Consider the following 18,527-nt stretch of genomic DNA (forward strand, 5'->3'; position numbering starts at 1 on the left):
CATTTACTGTATAGGGTAACTGACTAGTGATTGGACAGTAGCCGTCATTGAACAGAGCACAAAAACACAATATTTATAAAGGTTACTTTAAAAACTGCCTGTTTTTAAAGTTATAGAACGCCTGATTTTAAAGAAAAACAGGTAGGTTTTGAAGCAACCTTAATAAAATAAATATAGTGTTTTTGTGTTCTGTCCAATGACTAGTACTGTCCAATCACTAGTCATGTTCATCCTACATACATTTCACGTTCGCGCGGACGCATATCAAGCCTTATACGCTTATTTTTGTTAGTAAGTGGGTTAATCTATGTACCAACTTTTATTGCTTACCAAAAAATTAATGCCTGTACCTAATAAAATGCATAGCTTACATTAATTATAGTTATCACGTCTTTATTAGTAATTGTTTTTTGTATAATAAAATACGAAGAATTTGTTTACGAAGTTTTTTTAATAATGGCTATTTTTTTCTTTAGTAAGTACCGTATGTATTTTACACAGTTCGACAAGGCTTTATTTGAACGTGGGTGACATTGACGGGAGCGCTGCTGGTAAAAAAGAACTGTCAAACATGTCAAAAATGACGTTTTTCTATGATAGAAGCGTTTAGTTCCTTTTCTCGCCACGTTCAACTAAAGCCTTATCGAACTGTAAAGTTATCTAGTCTATTCTATCAAAAAAGTGAAGAAATTAAAAAGTGGCAACATCTTTCTTTTCTTCTTTTTTGGCAACTTGACACAAAGTACAAGGTAAAAGGGTCAGGAATATGGCGGGAAAACCCAGAGACATGATACTTATAACTAGACAGCGCACCCAAAAACGATGTTTTCCTAAAATGACTTCTTGGCAGCTCACATAATCATTTCTTTTGTTATAAATGTTAGAAAATGAAATACTTTTCTTTTTAATAATTTGCCAATACGAACGTTTCGTAAACTTGGAAGCGTGTTTAAACGAAGTTGTACAGTTTTAATAATTAATAAATCAGTTGATTGTACTCGAAAGTATAATTCAAAACTGAGCAACAGTATCTGTGGTAATTAGATATTTTGGTACTGGTAATATTAAATGTAAGATGGCGATTTGCTTTGGTTGTTTGTTTTTCGTGTTTCGATTTGCAATACGAAAAAGTCCTTTTTCTTAATAAAATTTATTATATTTTTATGAAAAACGGTGAATTATTGTCGTGTGAAAGGTGACAGGGTGCAATAATGAGTAGGTAGTTGCTATTTCTTCTACGGGAAAGTAAAAACAACAATCTTAAGGGAGAGAAACAGCAAAATATGCGACATATTTTGCTGTTTGGTCATGGTAACCACATTTGAAAGAGACACACTACCACCGGGGGCCCTCTCACTCGGACCGTTTTTTGCGCCACAGTGCACAGTCTAGTTATAAGTATCATGTCTCTGGGAAAACCATATTCCTCCTATTATAATTTTCTTCATCGTTTTACTATATCGTCATGTCTAAAGTCTAAGACCTAAGTTAAAGTCAAAGAGTCAAGTCCGTCGATTCAGTAAAGTGGTAGATGCTTTACTGAAACTTTCGACGGAGTTTTGGAGGTAACACAAAAAAGCACGTTTCTGGAAGTTGCATCATTTGCCTAAAACTACAGGCATTAGGCAGTTTAAAAAATACAACTTTACAATTTCATTATTAGCTTTTATTTAAGTTATTCATCAAACTCTGAATCTAAATATTCAACAGATTCATATAATTCATATTCATGATCTTAAGATTGTAGTGTTTCAATGTCATATCAGCTCATCTCCGACTCATTCTTTTTTCATTATTCATAGGTGTGATAACAAAATACGTGGGACTTGGGAGAGCCATGCTTCGGCACGAATGGGCTGGCTCGACCGCATAAATACCACGTTCTCACAGAAAACCGGCGTGAAATTTACTTATAAAGATTGTTATATATACTATTTTATTCTACCTAATTAGTTTGCACGCCAGTGTGCATCTGTCGAGCGAACGACAACAAGGCTCCACAGAACACCAGGGATCGCGGTGTAGGTACTATACCGCGATCATCACCTGAGTGGGGTCCTTTTCGGCAGCATTCGCATTACACTACATTGTGTTTTGTACCCAGATAGATATTGAAAATGTGTATTATAATGTCCGTCTGATTGTTTTTTTTTTCTCTGTTTTTTGTTTTGCTATGTTCTGTTTTGTAATGTGGTGTAATGTGTTTACATGTTGAATAAATGTTTATTATTATTATTATTATTATTATTATTATTAAACAGCGCTTGCACTGTGTTTCGCCGAGTGAGTGAGTTTACCGGAGGCCCAATCCCCTAAACCCTACCCTATTCCCTTCCCTACCCTCAACTATTTCCTTCTCTTCCCTACCCTCCCCTATTACCCTATTCCATCTTAAAAGGCCGGCAACGCACTTGCAGCTCTTCTGATGCTGCGAGTGTCCATGGGCGACGGAAGTTGCTTTCCATCAGGTGACCCGTTTGCTCGTTCGATGACGATCGATCGGAACGACAAATTGTCCCGTGTATGGGCACCTTAACAAATAAGTTTGTTAAGCAAATTACTTGTTAAGTTTATATCAGCGTGATTAATTCAATGATATTCTATGTTACTAACGTAACTAGATTGGAAGTTTACGGTAGCAACGCGTTGCCACTTCGAAGATGCCTGCAGGCATATCTCACATAGGTACATAATGACATAACGAATATATGACTTGACATTGTCTTTTGAACGAAAAAGTGGTTACGCATTTCTGAGAATCTTTTGTAAGACATTGCTACTCTAGTATTTTAGAAACTCATTGGATTAATTATTATAAATAATGTTTAGTTTTGATTTTAAGCGCATTATAATTATTATTCATTATTAACTACGCTAGCAACATTTCGTGTAATAATTGGGCAGTTAAACAAAAATAATTGGCAGCATTCGAAAATGGCTGATGTTAAAAAATCTTCAGACTAGTATCAATTGTTATACAAACATGTATAACGTAATATATATTTTTCTAAATCTTAGCAGTAAAATATGTATTGAGCTAGATTAACAAAAAACCCGTTATTATAAATTTTGTAACTATTTTAAAACACTTGATTGAATAGTGTTATGAATGTAACGTTGTAAACTCAGTTTAATTTCAATAAGTTTTGATTGATTGATGCATAACAAAATGTTTTAACTTTTATTTTACGAATTCAATTGTATCTAAACACAGTGTTTATGTTGTATGTATGTATTCTAGCATTGTTTGTTTAAAAAATAGACTCATCGCGTTTCTTACGCCGGTTCTTCTCGGTGGGTGGGTCAGCGAACCGGTGGCAGGGTTTTGACCAAAAACAATAAATAATCATATTCGTCAAAATTTTGTTTTTATTTCTTTTATAGTGTCGGATTTTTGTGTTTCAAAGACTTTGTTTTTGTGAAAATTGTGTATTGTTATGTGAACTAAACTTAACAAACTCAGTTTTTACAAATTCAAGTTAATTGAAACATAAAAATCTGACAAGGATATCCTATCCCCATAATATCCTAATACACACATACAAACATAAACGCACACATACACACCTGTGGAGTTTTATCGCCCCAATTTAAGATGGCGCTAGCTGTCGCATCAAATGTCAATTCTTGAGCCGTCAAACTCTTCTAAAAGACTTTGCCCTTTGGACCTGTCTGCAGGTTGTTTACTTCAGTGATTTGCGTTAAAAATAATATAATTTATTTTTTAATGCAAATTTATTATTTTATAAAATATTTATGTAATTACATTAAAGCAGTGTTACAACATAGCAACTGCCTGTGGAACGTGATCTTTAGAAGTAATAAGAAACACTTTTTCAACTTGTTTTGAGATTGCGAAAACTTTGTTTTCAACTTTCTTCTCAAGCAGGTAAGTTTACGAAGCTTGATGAATAATTAATTATTATTATTGTGTAGTCATTACAGAATATTATTATACGGGTCAAGTGCTGCATTTCAATCACAAAAAATATGTTGCGTGCATAGAAAAGATAAAAACAAAGTTGTAAATTGTCTTGGTATTATTCTAAGTTTTCTAAAATTATAATAAATTATAACATTTAAATGCAAGAAGTTTGTCGAACTAAAACTCTAATAAATTATACTCAGCAGATAATAATGTTGTTATCTACCTTATTATGTTAAACAGAATTTGTTTACATTGTAGATAATCCTTGCTTTTAGTTTGAAGTACTAGGTTTAATCAATACGAAATCATATAGTTTTTCACAAGGAGTTTCGTTACTTAATTGTTTTACAGAATATAATTTTTTCTAGGTTCAAAAAATGGCTTCAGCTCTTAGAAGATCAGCAAATCACTTTTTAAAAAGAAGAATATTGCCAGTAGCATACAGAGGGAACAGCAGTGATGCTAATATATTGAAGTCTAATCTGAAAGACATTAAAGTACCAAACTTAACTATTGACGAATATGTGTGGCAAAACTTGGACAGATGGCCTGACAAGACTTCCACGGTAAGTAAATGCAACATGTACTCTATTGTAACAAAAACAGATACTCACTGGACAAGGCTTTATAGAGCAAAACAATTCAGTATAGTACATTTAGCTAATGTAAAAATTGCCTCTGAGTTGATTCTTTATGATTTCATGCTTGAAATCATAAAGAAATAATATACTTAATATTAGTTAATTAGAGATAATAATATAATATTATAATATTAGTTAAACAATATAATATTAGTTAATTAGAGAAAGTAAAGCATAAAGAAATAATATAACATAAGTTATTCTACAATAATATTTTATCTACAAAAGCATAGAAATACTGACAAATTGTAGGGACAAAATGGCCGATTTCCTTCATCACTCATTTTGTCTACACTTCTGTAGAAAGTGTCAATATTTGGTATGGATTTTTTCTTCTCTAGTATTATTACACAATAAGACTATTTTGTATGGAGCAATGAAAAACAGGACACAAAACTTTTTAGTATGTCGTTGAAACTAAAGTTAGTTGTTGGTCATATCAAATTAAGTGTCCTATGTTGACTATAGAGTATTCCTTATCAAATGAAACTTTGTAATAATCAATATTGTAGTAACCTACTTAAGCAATATGTCATTATACTAATTGCTTTTGCATAGTTACTAACTGTGAAGTTATTGCGGAAACTTAAGGGTAATTAAATACATGTTATCAATGTATTTAATTACCTACTTAGTCAAATAGTAAAATAACTACTAAAAAAAAGGAACAATAAACATTAAATTATGTAGTTGAATTGAGAAACTTCCTACATTTTGGAAGTCAGTTAAATTGCCAAACCTATAAGGCTGATAACAAACAATTGATATTTATATTTTTCTCTTTCATTAGCGTCTTTCGCTACAAGTGAGCATCACAAATTTAAATATTAGTGCCAAAAGTAAAATAAAACATTCTCTTTAATAATCAAAGGATCAGTTGAGTCAGCTGTTTAAAATAAGCCTCAATGTTATGTCTGACTTTCGAAACAGCAACTGTATGGATGCCAATTTCGCAATTCCGAAGTAGCATAATTACTGCAGTTTATTCTTACAAAATGTTATCATTCACTTAAGTTTTTAAACACTAGATTGTGTTCACAATGAGGTAATAAAAATAAAATACAACAATGCACTACAAAAAGTGATGAGAATAAACAATGCATTTAAATTGAATCATCATTTAAAGTTAAGTCTTAAGATTTATGTGTCTGCGATCATTCGCAATGAACTTTGAATGCAAATTCACAAGTGAGGGAGCCATGCTTCGGCGTGAATGGGCCGGCTCGACCGGAGAAATACTACGTTCTCACAGAAAAACGGCGTGAAACAGCGCTTGCGCTGTGTTTCGCCGAGTGAGTGAGTATATCGGAGGCCCAATCCCCTACCATTAACTAACTACCCATAACTAACTATTAGCGCCCGCCGTCTGTCGTACTGCTACACGCGTGTAGTGTGTATGCGGCCAGCTTAGGGCCAGGACACAACACTACAGCGTTGCGGCATCGTATCGCAAAAACCACATCGCACAGAAATGCGATGCGATGTCGCAACGCAAAAATTTAGGCGGCGGGCGGGCGGGCGTGCGTGCGTGCGTGCGTGTATGTGTTTGTGCGTGCGTGTGCGTGCGTGTGCGTGTTCATATTATATCATCAAATATTGATACTCTATTATGGCCACTCTTTCAACAAACAACAACTCATTCGTTTTCTACAGGACCGTGGTGTTTTTCCACTATCAAGATCTCGCCAAAGAGAATTATTTAATACTGTTCTCGCTGATCATGATACGAAGACGTCATAACATACTATGAACTTTGTTCCTTAATTAAGTCGTCCTTTATCCGGCAATCACTATTGGTTCAAAATAGATTATTTATGAGTATGACATATTTAGATCTACGTAATAGATAAATATCTAATGTACATGATAATAATATATCTGCTATTATCTATTATAATTATGTTGATAGTTTATCATCTTTATATTATCTTCTCCGGAAGTTTATTGCATAGACATCATAATCTAGGGGTCCACCCCTAGATTATGATGTCTATGCAATAAACGCGAGAGTTAGGTTTTGTCTCTCTTGAACTGTGTCCTAAACTGTAGCTTAACACCTAAGCTCACTTTTTTGTGGATATGACATTCATTTTTAGGGTTCCGTAGCCAAATGGCAAAAAACGGAACCCTTATGGATTCGTCATGTTTGTCTGTCTGTCTGTCAGTTAGGCTGTTTGTCCGTCCGTCCGTCCGTTTTGAGACTCTATCAATCGTACGCAGGGCTGTAGCTAGAGTCAGATTTGAGATAGGGCAGCATTGGTTAGAGGTAGGGCGGAAGTAAAAAAAAAAAAAACATAATTGATTGATTTTCTTGGGTTTTGGCATTTTTAAGGTAGGGCATTGCCCCACAATGCCCCCCCCCCCCCATAGCTACGGCCGTGATCGTACGAGGATCCCGCGCCCTACTCTAACAAACGTGAAATGACGTTGTTAGAGCAGGACGCGGCATTCTCAGGCTAGGCTAGTAGGCCTCCTACTTTTTGGAAGTCGGATAATAGGCCCGACGACGACGACGGACGTATTGTAGGAAGCGTTTTCGAATAACGCGTAGCGGTCTGCGCTGATATTTCATACATTTCGATATCGGCGCCGACGGTCAGCGAGCGGTCAGCGTGACAGAAAAATTAGCCATAAACTAAAGGTATATGTTTTTTTAATTAATGAAATAAGGGGGCAAATGAGCAAACGGGTCACCTGATGGAAAGCAACTTCCGTCGCCCATAGACACTCGCAGCATCAGAAGAACTGCAGGTGCGTTGCCGGCCTTTTAAGAGGGAATAGGGTAATAGGGGAAGGTAAGGATGGAAAGGGAACGGAATAAAGGAGGGTAGGGAAGGGAATAGGGTAGGGGATTGGGCCTCCGTTAACTCACTCACTCGGCGAAACACAGCGCAAGCGCTGTTTCACGCCGGTTTTCTGTGAGGACGTGGTATTTCTCCGGTCGAGCCGGCCCATTCGTGCCGAAGCATGGCTCTCCCACCTCTACCTATTTTATGTATGTTTGTATTTTCCAGGTATGCGCGTTCACGGGCCACGGCTACACGTACGCACAGACACATAGGATGTCTGTTTGCTTCGCTGCGTCACTTCGCACGAAACTGAAGCTGCAAGACGGTGATAAAGTAGCAGTGATTCTACCGAACATACCAGAATATCCTTGCACGGCTTTGGGTATTATTGAAGCCGGGTGTGTGCCCGCGACTATGAACCCTGCGTATACGGCCGGTGAGTTCAGTTTCGTTTGTCGCTTTTGTGTTCGACGAGATGGCCGCTGAATTGAAACACAAAATGGCGGTCGTTTTTATTCGCCTGAATAGTCTTGCTAGGGTCTACAATTAGTTAGACATTGTTCTGAAGGTAGCAAAATCGACACAGGCTTGTGAGTGTTTTAAAACACTCTTCTTGACTCATACTCCAAAGGAAGGCGACACCAGTATGTACTACATAATGTGTTCTACTAAAACGCCTTCTCATTAGCCATGGATCGTTCCGATTTATCGCAAAGGATTTAGTATAAACTGGATTCTTATGATGGGTTCTTATATTTGTTTTATAGGGACCAGTTTATACAATTAGTCTTAAAAATAATACGTAATTGATGTAGCAACTGTTGTGCTAATATTTTAGAGACACGTAAAACATTATATTCAGAAGTTTCCCACGATGGTGTAAATTTTTATCAATAAATATTATTTTCCTTTCCAGTGGACCTGAAACCGCTGTTTGAAATCGCCGAATGCAAAGCGGTCGTCACCACCAAGCTATCCTACCCTAACGTGAAGGCAGCTCTCATCGAAATGCAACAAAACATACCAGTCATTCTAGTAGACAACGAAAATCTACCTGAAGGGACGATAAAGTTTGCAGAATTCGCTGAAGATTTTGCCATAGACACCAACTGTTTAAAGACTGTCAAAAGAAGCCCAAAGGATATTGGGATTCTGCCGTATTCCAGTGGTACTACCGGTCTACCGAAGGCTGTGGCGCTAACGCATAACTCTATTATAGCGCTGCATGAGATGATGTTCGATCCAAGTGCAGTGTCTGTGCCTGAGACGACTGGTGAGTCTTCGTGATACTTATCGCTCTGATAATAAGGTTCGATTTATATGTGTCCGCGCGAACGAGCGGTTTCGCTCTACTGCGAGATCACAAGCATTGTATATAACGATTAATTGAAATAATTTACGTGCGTACCGGTATAACCGCTCGTTCGCGATAATACATACAGGTGCAATTAAACCTTCCGGCCAAATTTTTTTTAGGGCTCAGGTATCATTAGGAGAGTTCATTTAACCAAAAAAATAGGGTGTTAATTTTTTTATAATAACATATTTTATCCCACTTGAAATGGTTGCAGAACGGTCACTTCACGGTGGAGCGTAGAGCGGAGGTGTCGCGCCCGGCGACGCGTAGTGTCCATTATTTGTGGTGTTTTTTAGGAAAACCTTTCGGAAGCTATTTCTCCACATCTTAGTACTGAGTGATTATAAAAGAAAAAAATAAGTGTATTTTTATTATTAAAAAAATAAATGTATTTTTATATATCGAAATTTGGCCGGAAGGTTTAATTGCACCCTGTATAAATCGAGCTTAATAATACTAATAAATCACCAAACATATCCATATAAATGCTAAAGTGTCTTTCTGTCTGCCCGATACCACAGTTGTGATAGTCTCAGTTAAACTATAAGCGATTTTGACGAAAATTGCGCTCGCAATGCACAATGCCGTTTTTTCCAAAAATGAGTTACCTATATCACTGTCCTAAAATGTTTTATTATTCAAATGTAAAATTCTAAAATCACTTCTTAACAATAAAATAGTAATACTCAAATATTATGGAGTACAAATGCAGAAAGTATGCTGCACAAAATTGCTATAGCATCGATCAGTATAATTACTTATGTCTGTTTCAATCTTTCAGATTGCTATGACGCCCATGTAAGAACATTTTCCTTGTTTTATTTATATCTGATCTGATGATAATTTAGATTCTATCTGAATTAATATTTTAGTATTTATATTCATATTTTATTTATCATATCATTTTTTAATCTACATTTCATATATTGTCATACGCTAAGAAAGTAAGAACTCACATTCAGTTTTCCTCGATCGAGGAATCACATAGAGTAAAAATCACGACTCGGGATTTCGTCCACAGTTCACACATTCAGCATTGCTCGATAGGATTACTCGAAATCGATATATTTAATTCCATCGAACCGGCTCGATGCGAGCCTTCGAGCTGTGAATTTTTCGGTCCACACTCGGTGGCTTTTGCTCGATTTGGAGTAATTCTATCGAGTAAAACCATATTATGCGAGTACTTAACAATAGTGGCGTAGTTTTTATGCTGTAGTTATTTTCCTAGTATCAAGTATGTACCTACAATTAGAATGCTATTAAAAAAGCAATGTTAGAAACCTTATGGCTGTATATTTTTATTAAAAAAATAACATTTAAAAATCTACGAATAATAAATAATAAATTAGACAGAACAGAAGGTCTAATTTTATACCACATATTAAATAAAAAATATATCATAACATAAACGTATTGTTATCAAGTCAACGTGTATGTGTTACATTTCATGTAACTTTCGCTATGTAGAACGATTATGATAATAATTTTACCATTCCAGACTCCCACCAATCAGTGATTCCGGCGGTGCTCCCGTTCTTCCACATATTCGGTCTGAACATCGTGATGTTGAATCTCATGTCGCGCGGAGTGAAGTTAGTCACGCTTCCGTCGTTCAAACCTGAAGTTTTCCTTGAGACGATCGTGAAGTACCGAGTGCGGGACTTGTACGTTGTTCCGCCTATTGGTGAGTGTTATAAACTTATACTCCTAAATAAATATAATACACTAATGAAACTACATATTTACTCAACGTTAACATTGTATGAGGGATAACGTTACGGTTAGGTCTTAACGTCATGTTCACAGTTGAACCTTATATCGTTGTGAAGTTAGTTAGATTAGAATTCGCATCGCTTCACCAATATCTGCAATTTTTTATGGGATTGGAATGTTTTAACCGCCGATACATTATTTAAAGTGAACTCATAATTTAAAAAACTTGCGCTCAAAGTGTTCATTTCGTAAGCCATTCTTATTTGCTTTATGGCCTCCGATGGCTGAGCCAGACCCGTCCCGGATGCCTCAGCTTACGGAAACCCTAAAGGTAGCATTCGAATCAAGACGACGGCGACGCGAGACCGCGGCGCGAGACCACGACCGGCGACCGCGACCCACTGCTTTATATGAATTAATAGGAAGTGCTGACGGATGCTAGCGACCGAGTCGCGTGACGTGTGGGCGTGGCCTGCCGGTGACTTGCGTCGCGCGATCCAGTCGCTCACAAGGCAGTGCCGCGGCGCGACAGATACAAAATGACCGTGTTTTCTTCGCACGAAGACGAAATTACTTTCGTATGGGTCGCGCCACTCGGTTGCGTAGATTCGAAGGTAGCTGTCGCCCCGCAACCTGCAACCGATTGCCGGTCGCGATCGTCTTGATTCTGCTACCTTTATATTATAGTACCAATAACCTCACTTTTACCATCCCCAGCGATGTTCCTTGCCAAGCACCCCGCAGTGACTCCCGCGCACATGGAGTCGGTGCGCGAGGTCATCAGCGGAGCGGCTGCCCTCCCTGCGGCTGACGCTGAGACGATCGTCAGCAAGAATGTGAGTGTAAGCCACACGAATGTCTAGAACACCTGAGGACGTAGCCAAAGTCCCTTTCGTTAAAAACGATAACGAAATTCGTTATCAAAATGTATGCGGTTTGACATTTGACATAACACATCGCTAAATGACATTTCGTTGGCGAAGACTTCACATTAGTCTTTGGCGAAGACTAATGTGCAGTCTTCGCCAACGAAATGTCATTTAGCGATGTGTTATGTTAGCGCATACATTTTGTTAACGAATTTCGTCATCGTTTTTAAAGAAAGATACTTTGTCTAGGGCCTCTGGCACTTCACAGCGATGTTCCTGGCCGAGCACCCCGCTGTGGCTCCCATGCACATGCGTGCGTGTGTGTATGTGCGTGCGTGCGTACGTGCGAGCGTGCGTGCGTCCGTGTTTTTTTTTCAATTTTGATATATTTTTTTTGGTTTAAAGCTGACGTGACAGTAGATACACTGTTTCTAGCAATAGGTAATCATTGTCAGCTCTCTCACTGATATAAAATCTACTTGCAATTAAATGAAATGCTGTAAGTCCTAAATGGTTGAATAATTTCCATATTTTACTTATTCCTAACCCTACTATCAAAATCTACTTTTAGTTGACGTTTGAGAGGGTTTTTATTTTTTAATTTATGATTTCAGAACAAGATCCAGATACGTCAAGGCTACGGTATGACAGAGACGAGTGGAGCCATAAGCGTCCTCCTTCGAGGGCAGCCGAACAACCACGCGTCCGTCGGCAGCGTGTTCGGTTCCTGCCGGATCAGGGTCGTGGATCCTAATACTGGGGAGAACGTTGGTGTTGGGAAGGTAACCGTCTTAACAAGTATAGGCGACGTAAAAAGAGCTTTTATTACGAACCAGCCCGTAAAAGTTGAAACATCAAATTAAGACCATGACTTATTCGACATTTCAACTTTTTTTAAACATATTTCTTAAAAGTTCAAATGGCAAAAACATGACATAACTTTTTTTAAATTGAGTTTTAAACGTCAAAATTACGGCTACAGCTATGCGCTAGTAAAGTGCGACAAGGCTTTAAATGAACGTGGGCGGGAGCGCTGCGTGAAGGAGAACTGTCAAAAATGACATGTTTGTATGATGGCAGCGTGAGTTCCTGTTTTCGCCACGTTCATTTAAAGCCTTGTCGAGCTGTAAATTGAAGATTGTAATAAAGATCCCATACTTAGTAAATAATAAATAAACAAAATAAATAATTCCATAAGTCCAGTGACCCATTTTAAATGGATACACTTCACAGACTCTAAATCAAATAAGCGATTTGGACAGTGGACTGCCTTCCCGCCCCTTTTGGCTGATGCCGCCCGTCAACATGTTTGACTTTGTGAAATTATTTGATTCAAATTTATTTAGAAAAACTACTTAGAAAAACACAACAAACAAAAATTACTTTATTTACAAATCATCTCCATAATATCGAGATTTCAATCAGCTCTGCTTTTTATCTTATCCCTTAACATTTTAGGAGGGTGAACTCTGGCTATCCGGGCCTAATATAATGCAGGGTTACTACCGCAACCAGCAGGCCACAGACGAAGTGATGGATAACGGCTGGTTCAAGTCCGGAGACATCGGGAAGTACGACGAAAACGGCTTGGTGTATCTCACTGATAGGATAAAGGAGTTGATCAAGGTAAAAAATAATAATAAGTTAATTTGATGAATTTGCACCTAGAATACAGGGTTCATTTTAGATAATAAAATTAAAGGGACATACATACGACCACGGCTATCCAAAGGACGTTTCCATATCCCTATAAAGTATAAACTGTTTTCTGGTGTCGTACTTTTTATACTTGTTTCGTACTTTTTAGAGCGTGTCTTAGTAGTCGGGTTTTGGTTTTCTAATTAAAATTCAGATTGACGTCCGATTCCGATAGCAGACTAAAGAACAGACTTTCGAAAGACGAGCATTGCTCGTCGTTTGGAAACGCGATATGGCACGCCAAGTACGTACACATGCGGGATCTATCTTGATCTATGTCTGTGGGTTGAACCTACGAATAATAAAAACCAAGGAAACGTAACTGGGAGTTACGTTTCCTTGGTTTTGGTTTGGTTGGTTTTGAATTTGTTTTTTTTCGCACACTAAAATATGACAAAAGCTACGAAACACTAACATTCAAAAGGAAATAAAGCCGATGACAATAATAATTATCACTTGTATAAAAACACAAAATTGTATACCGAATACATGTATATGCAATATGCATGTATTCGGGTCACATTTTTTTTTTTTATGAAATAAGGGGGCAAACGAGCAAACGGGTCACCTGATGGAAAGCAACTTCCGTCGCCCATGGACACTCGCAGCATCAGAAGAGCTGCAGGTGCGTTGCCGGCCTTTTAAGAGGGAATAGGGTAATAGGGGAAGGTGGGGATGGAAAGGGAACGGAATAAGGGAGGGTAGGGAAGGGAATAGGGTAGGGGATTGGGCCTCCGGTAGGCTCACTCACTCGGCGAAACACAGCGCAAGCGCTGTTTCACGCCGGTTTTCTGTGAGGACGTGGTATTTCTCCGGTCGAGCCGGCCCATTCATGCCGAAGCATGGCTCTCCCACGTCACGTAAATTTCGTAGACTCGCGGTCAAAATTGTTGACACAGAAGTCACGCGTAACATCTACCTTAATAATAACTTTAATTTTCAGGTGAAAGGTTTCCAAGTCGCGCCTGCGGAGTTAGAGGCGATTCTTCTCACCCACCCCGCCGTAGCTGATTGTGCCATCATGGGCATCCCGGATGCTATGTCAGGTATTATATTAGTTATTATAGATTTACAAGGATCTTTTAATGTGTGATTACAGTTAAAGCTAAGCTAAAGACTTTTCGCTCAAATGTGCTCTTGTAAGGTCAGTAGGACTTACAAGAGGTACTGACTTCATCGACCTATATGCCCATGGCAATGTATGGGGATGACATGCAGCTGTCACTCGAAATAGTTCCAGCGATCATTTATGATACAGCCATAAGCAATATAAGTACGCCGTGAGAACAAACAGTAGGGCCTCAATAGTCCGAACCCCAGCTAATCCGAGTACCTCTATTTAATTATGCGAACGACCTTCCTTCCGCCGCACAAGTCACTCCCGCAGCCAGGCGCGGTCCGAAGGGGGGAGGGTCACAGGGGACATGACCCCCCCCCCCCCCCCCCCCAAATCTGGGACAAATGGATAAATCTGAAAATATTGCCAAATAATTTGTAGCTACCCCATAGTAGCAACAAATTTTTATTTTTTAGTGTAGTGACTAAACTGTACTCGGCGAAACAAGGCGGTAGCGGTCATTGAGTTCGAAGTGATAAGCTCCATATTCAGTTCACATCGAGCAGCGACCACATAGCCTCTAGACGCCTAATGCAAGGCGAATACTTTCAGACAATATGTAAGACTTATAGGTCTTCTTTAGATAATGATAGCGAAATTCTTAGTATCGACCACATCCGTGACCCATGTACATCTCGTGCGTTTCATACAAAATATTTTTTTTACTGTCAAGAATCAATTTATTCAGAGCTCAAATTACACTGGTCTGAATCCATGACGAAAGCATTTGACATAAGTCATATCCCTTTCTTTCAAATACAAATTAGTAATGCTTATGCTTTCTTCCGTTATCGTCACGCGTCACTAGTGATGTGATACCAACTATCTTTCAGAGGTATATTTTTTTTTAATCGAAAATCGAAACAGAGCGTGTTAAGCTCAAATCATTTTGAGTAGAACTGTTGTTAAACAACTGATTAATGATTATAATTTATAGCGTACAGCTATACATGGGAGAGCCATGCTTCGGCACGAATGGGCCGGCTCGACCGGAGAAATACCACGTTCTCACAGAAAACCGGCGTGAAACAGCGCTTGCGCTGTGTTTCGCCGAGTGAGTGAGTTTACCGGAGGCCCAATCCCCTATTCCCTACCCTACCCTATTCCCTTCCCTTCCCTTTCCATCCCTACCCTTCCCTATTCCCTCTTAAAAGGCCGGCAACGCACCTGCAGCTCTTCTGATGCTGCGAGTGTCCATGGGCGACGGAAGTTGCTTTCCATCAGGTGACCCGTTTGCTCGTTTGCCCCCTTATCTCACAAAAAAAAAAATAGCAATAAAAATTGTCGACGATTACTGAGCTCTGCAGTACCAACACTGTTTTTGCCAATTTTAGTAAGAGAAATATGGATAAACCATCCATCTACTAGTACTACTACTATCTACCCATCACAAAGCGTTGTTTTTTGTCGGCGTTGCGAAGTAATCATGAAATCTTATCTTGAAAGCGTAAAGAAAGTAACCAAGTAAATATTTTTAGTCACTAAAACTTCAAGCAGTTTTATTGGCGAACAACTATTTTTAGAAATAAATTTCCATCAATTTCATTGTGACTTAGAATGAGTTAGAAATCATGTGGCGGAATTAGCAAGTCAAATAATCTATACCTACTAATAATAAATATAAAGCTGAAGTGTTTGTTTGTTGTTTGAACGCGCTGATCTCAGTAACTACTGGACCGATTTGATTTTTTTTTCAGTATTAATCAAGGAAGGCTTTATTATATATCCTATGTAGCCTATAGTATAATATTATCACGCTAAGACCAATAGGAGCGGAGCACCAATGAAGAATGTTTCAAAATCGGGTGATTTTTCCTATTGTGCTGCGTAAACGATAAAAGTTTCGCAAAAATCATATAATATTACAGAATTTTTGCCCTTTAAAAGTTTGAAAAAAGTATATATATACATATATATATACTTTTTTCAAACTATATATATATAATTTGTAAAAAAAGTATATTTTTAAATATAGTTAGGTAAGTATAGGTACTTTTTTAATATAATCCGAAGACGTTTTTGTATATTTTTAGAAGCTTGCCACAATTAATAAAAGTCTTTTCTTCATTCTATACTTTAAAATAAATATGTACTGGTTTTTTTTATTTCTTTTGACAAGCGCTTCTCGTACTTCCGATCACCAGTTCTGATTTATGACATGCCGTGAATTTGAATTGGCCAATCGTAATGCATTTCTTACCTCTCCCCCCGCGTCGCTTACCTCAGCACATTGACACAATAATTTGCTAAGAGAAATCAAAACATTAGGCGTCTATTGGGTTATGTGGTCGCTGACATCGAGTATGCAAAATACCATATCGCCCTTAAACTAGGAACATCTGACACTTCATTGTCAATCGCGGTTTCTATAGAAAATGGCAAGTTTTTTGACAGGGAGACAATGACCGCTACTGTCTCCCCCCCCCGCTACTGTCTGACCCCCTCTAAAAATTTAGGCTGCGACCGCGCCTGCCCGCAGCCGCGCCGCCGCATTCAAGTGCCGAGTTAGACGTCTAAAAGTACTACACGTATTGTTTTTGACCGCCCCACGCGCCTTTTCGCTATTTTGTTATAGGTACATATCTTTGTACTGTATTTGTGCGTTTTATCATGGCTTCAAAATCAAAAAAATGCTCCGTACGTAATCCGAATGCTGCGTACATCCGAACAGGGTATATATTTTGGGTGTTCGGACTATCGAGACCCTACTGTAGCTCTAATTTCTGCTACTTAAAAGTAATTATAAGACACGGCAGCGATTGTTTCGATAATGGCGCGTTAAGACAGCCTTCCAAGCCTACGATCTTATTATGTAGCTTGTTCACTAACTAACCAAGCACCAATAATATTGATAATAATAATATCTATGGACATTGGACGCTTCACACCACGTCAGTCTGGCCCCGTGCTAATATACCTGAAGGACTTGTGTTACGGGTACCAGACAAAGGAAATATATTTAATATCTACTTCTATACCATACATATATTTAAGATTTTTATTATAATATGATACACATAATATTTAAAACACATCCATGACCCAGGAACTTTGAGCCACAGAGGTCGTCAAATCAATCTCTTCTTATTTCGGTCAAATCTTCAACATAACCATCCCTTTTCTAGGTGAAGTACCCAAAGCGTTTGTCGTCACAAAACCGGGTAAGAGCTTAGCCGATGAGGAGGTTATGCAGTATGTTAACACCAAAGTCATTTCATACAAGAACATTAAGAAAGTGCAGTTCATTGATACGATACCTAAGAGCCCGGCTGGGAAGATACTGAAGAAGGAATTGAAGAAGTATTGTTAATGTGTCTAAGCCAGTGCTTCCCAACCCGTGGTCCGCGCACCCGTGGGGGTCCGCGACCATATGTTTGGGCGTCCGTGGTGTCTTCTCTGGACCATTATACGTAATCCATTTTTTTGTTTTTAGTTTGTTAAGGGGGCTTGAGTTCTTATTTCCTAAGGGTTCGTGGCTCAAAAAGGTTGGGAAACATTGGTCTAAGCGATAAAACATACTAATGTTAGGCGAAAGTGTGTCCGTCTGTTATCTCTTCACGTTTACGTCGCTGATTTCGAAGAAATTTATGCAGAAGAGTTCCGCAAAAGGACGTAGCATAGTTTTATTTTCGGAAGAACATACGGTTTCTAGTGAATTAATAACTAAAAAAGTAAGTATGAACAATGAGAATCCGAATTTGTAGCGGATAAGTCCACTTAAATAGAAAACAGTACAACTATGACTGTACTAGCTTATGTCGGCCGCAACAATGACGACCAATCAGGAGTACAGTTAAAGGTGCAATTTTAACAGAATAAGTTTTTATACAGTAACCGTTTTTATAACAAAGAATTATAGTTTAATAAGTCTTAACCAGTCCATAATTTGACTGAAGCGAATAAAGCACGACACTGCATCGACATGGGCGTACCCAGGTTCTGGGCCAGGGGGGGGCAAATTACCCAGGTTCTGGGCCAGGGGGGGGGGCAAATTACGAAAATTCTGGGCCAGGGGGGGGGGGCAAATCAGATTTTTTATAAGCTAGGTGCTTATAAAGAATAAAAAATTAATAACTAGTTATAAAAATATTGAATTGCAAACAAATGACAAAAATTCGTTTTATTATTTTTAATTTTTATACATGAAAGTACTAGATAATATACTTAGTAGGGACGTCAACAAGATCCAGGGGGGGGGGGGGCAGCTCCCCCCCCCCCCCCCCCTGCCCCCCCTCGGTACGCCCATGTGCATCGATGTTGCATAATTTTGTAGAATAAGAAGACGTAACAAAAAACGTGTCAGATAAACTATAAACATACTCTAAACTCTAATATTAAATGTTAAACTTGAATTGTTATTAATTTAAAATGTTATTATGTTGTTATTTTTAATATGACTGCCATTTAACATT

The 18,527-nt window shown here is 38.2% G+C and overlaps 1 protein-coding gene across 2 annotated transcripts; it reads left to right on the forward strand.

Moving 5' to 3' along the window:
- The first annotated feature begins 3,410 nt into the window (after positions 1 to 3,410).
- LOC121734783 (4-coumarate--CoA ligase 1-like) lies at positions 3,411 to 18,064 on the forward strand. Of its 2 annotated transcripts, XM_042125398.1 has the most exons (11): positions 3,664 to 3,678; positions 3,774 to 3,889; positions 4,297 to 4,494; positions 7,584 to 7,794; positions 8,275 to 8,631; positions 10,217 to 10,402; positions 11,149 to 11,267; positions 11,915 to 12,082; positions 12,759 to 12,926; positions 13,942 to 14,044; positions 17,241 to 18,064. In XM_042125398.1, the coding sequence occupies exons 3-11, from the start codon at positions 4,306 to 4,308 to the stop codon at positions 17,423 to 17,425; spliced, it is 1,686 nt and encodes a 561-aa protein (XP_041981332.1). In that variant the 5' UTR covers positions 3,664 to 3,678; positions 3,774 to 3,889; positions 4,297 to 4,305; the 3' UTR covers positions 17,426 to 18,064. The 2 variants fall into 2 exon arrangements, with proteins under 2 accessions (XP_041981331.1, XP_041981332.1); XM_042125397.1 differs by having other exon boundaries at positions 3,411 to 3,889.
- Positions 18,065 to 18,527: the final 463 nt, after the last annotated feature.

This window comes from Aricia agestis, chromosome 16 (genome assembly GCF_905147365.1).
Source record: "Aricia agestis chromosome 16, ilAriAges1.1, whole genome shotgun sequence".
In the NCBI taxonomy this organism is placed as follows: Eukaryota; Metazoa; Arthropoda; class Insecta; order Lepidoptera; family Lycaenidae; genus Aricia; species Aricia agestis.

Bases quoted from the DNA above. Each gene is read 5' to 3' on its own strand.
- LOC121734783 (XM_042125397.1), top strand. From the start codon at position 4,306: ATGGCTTCAGCTCTTAGAAGATCAGCAAATCACTTTTTAAAAAGAAGA. The intron at 7,795-8,274 runs GTGAGTTCAGTT...TTTCCTTTCCAG, and splicing joins GAACCCTGCGTATACGGCCG to TGGACCTGAAACCGCTGTTT. The intron at 14,045-17,240 runs GTATTATATTAG...TCCCTTTTCTAG, and splicing joins CATCCCGGATGCTATGTCAG to GTGAAGTACCCAAAGCGTTT.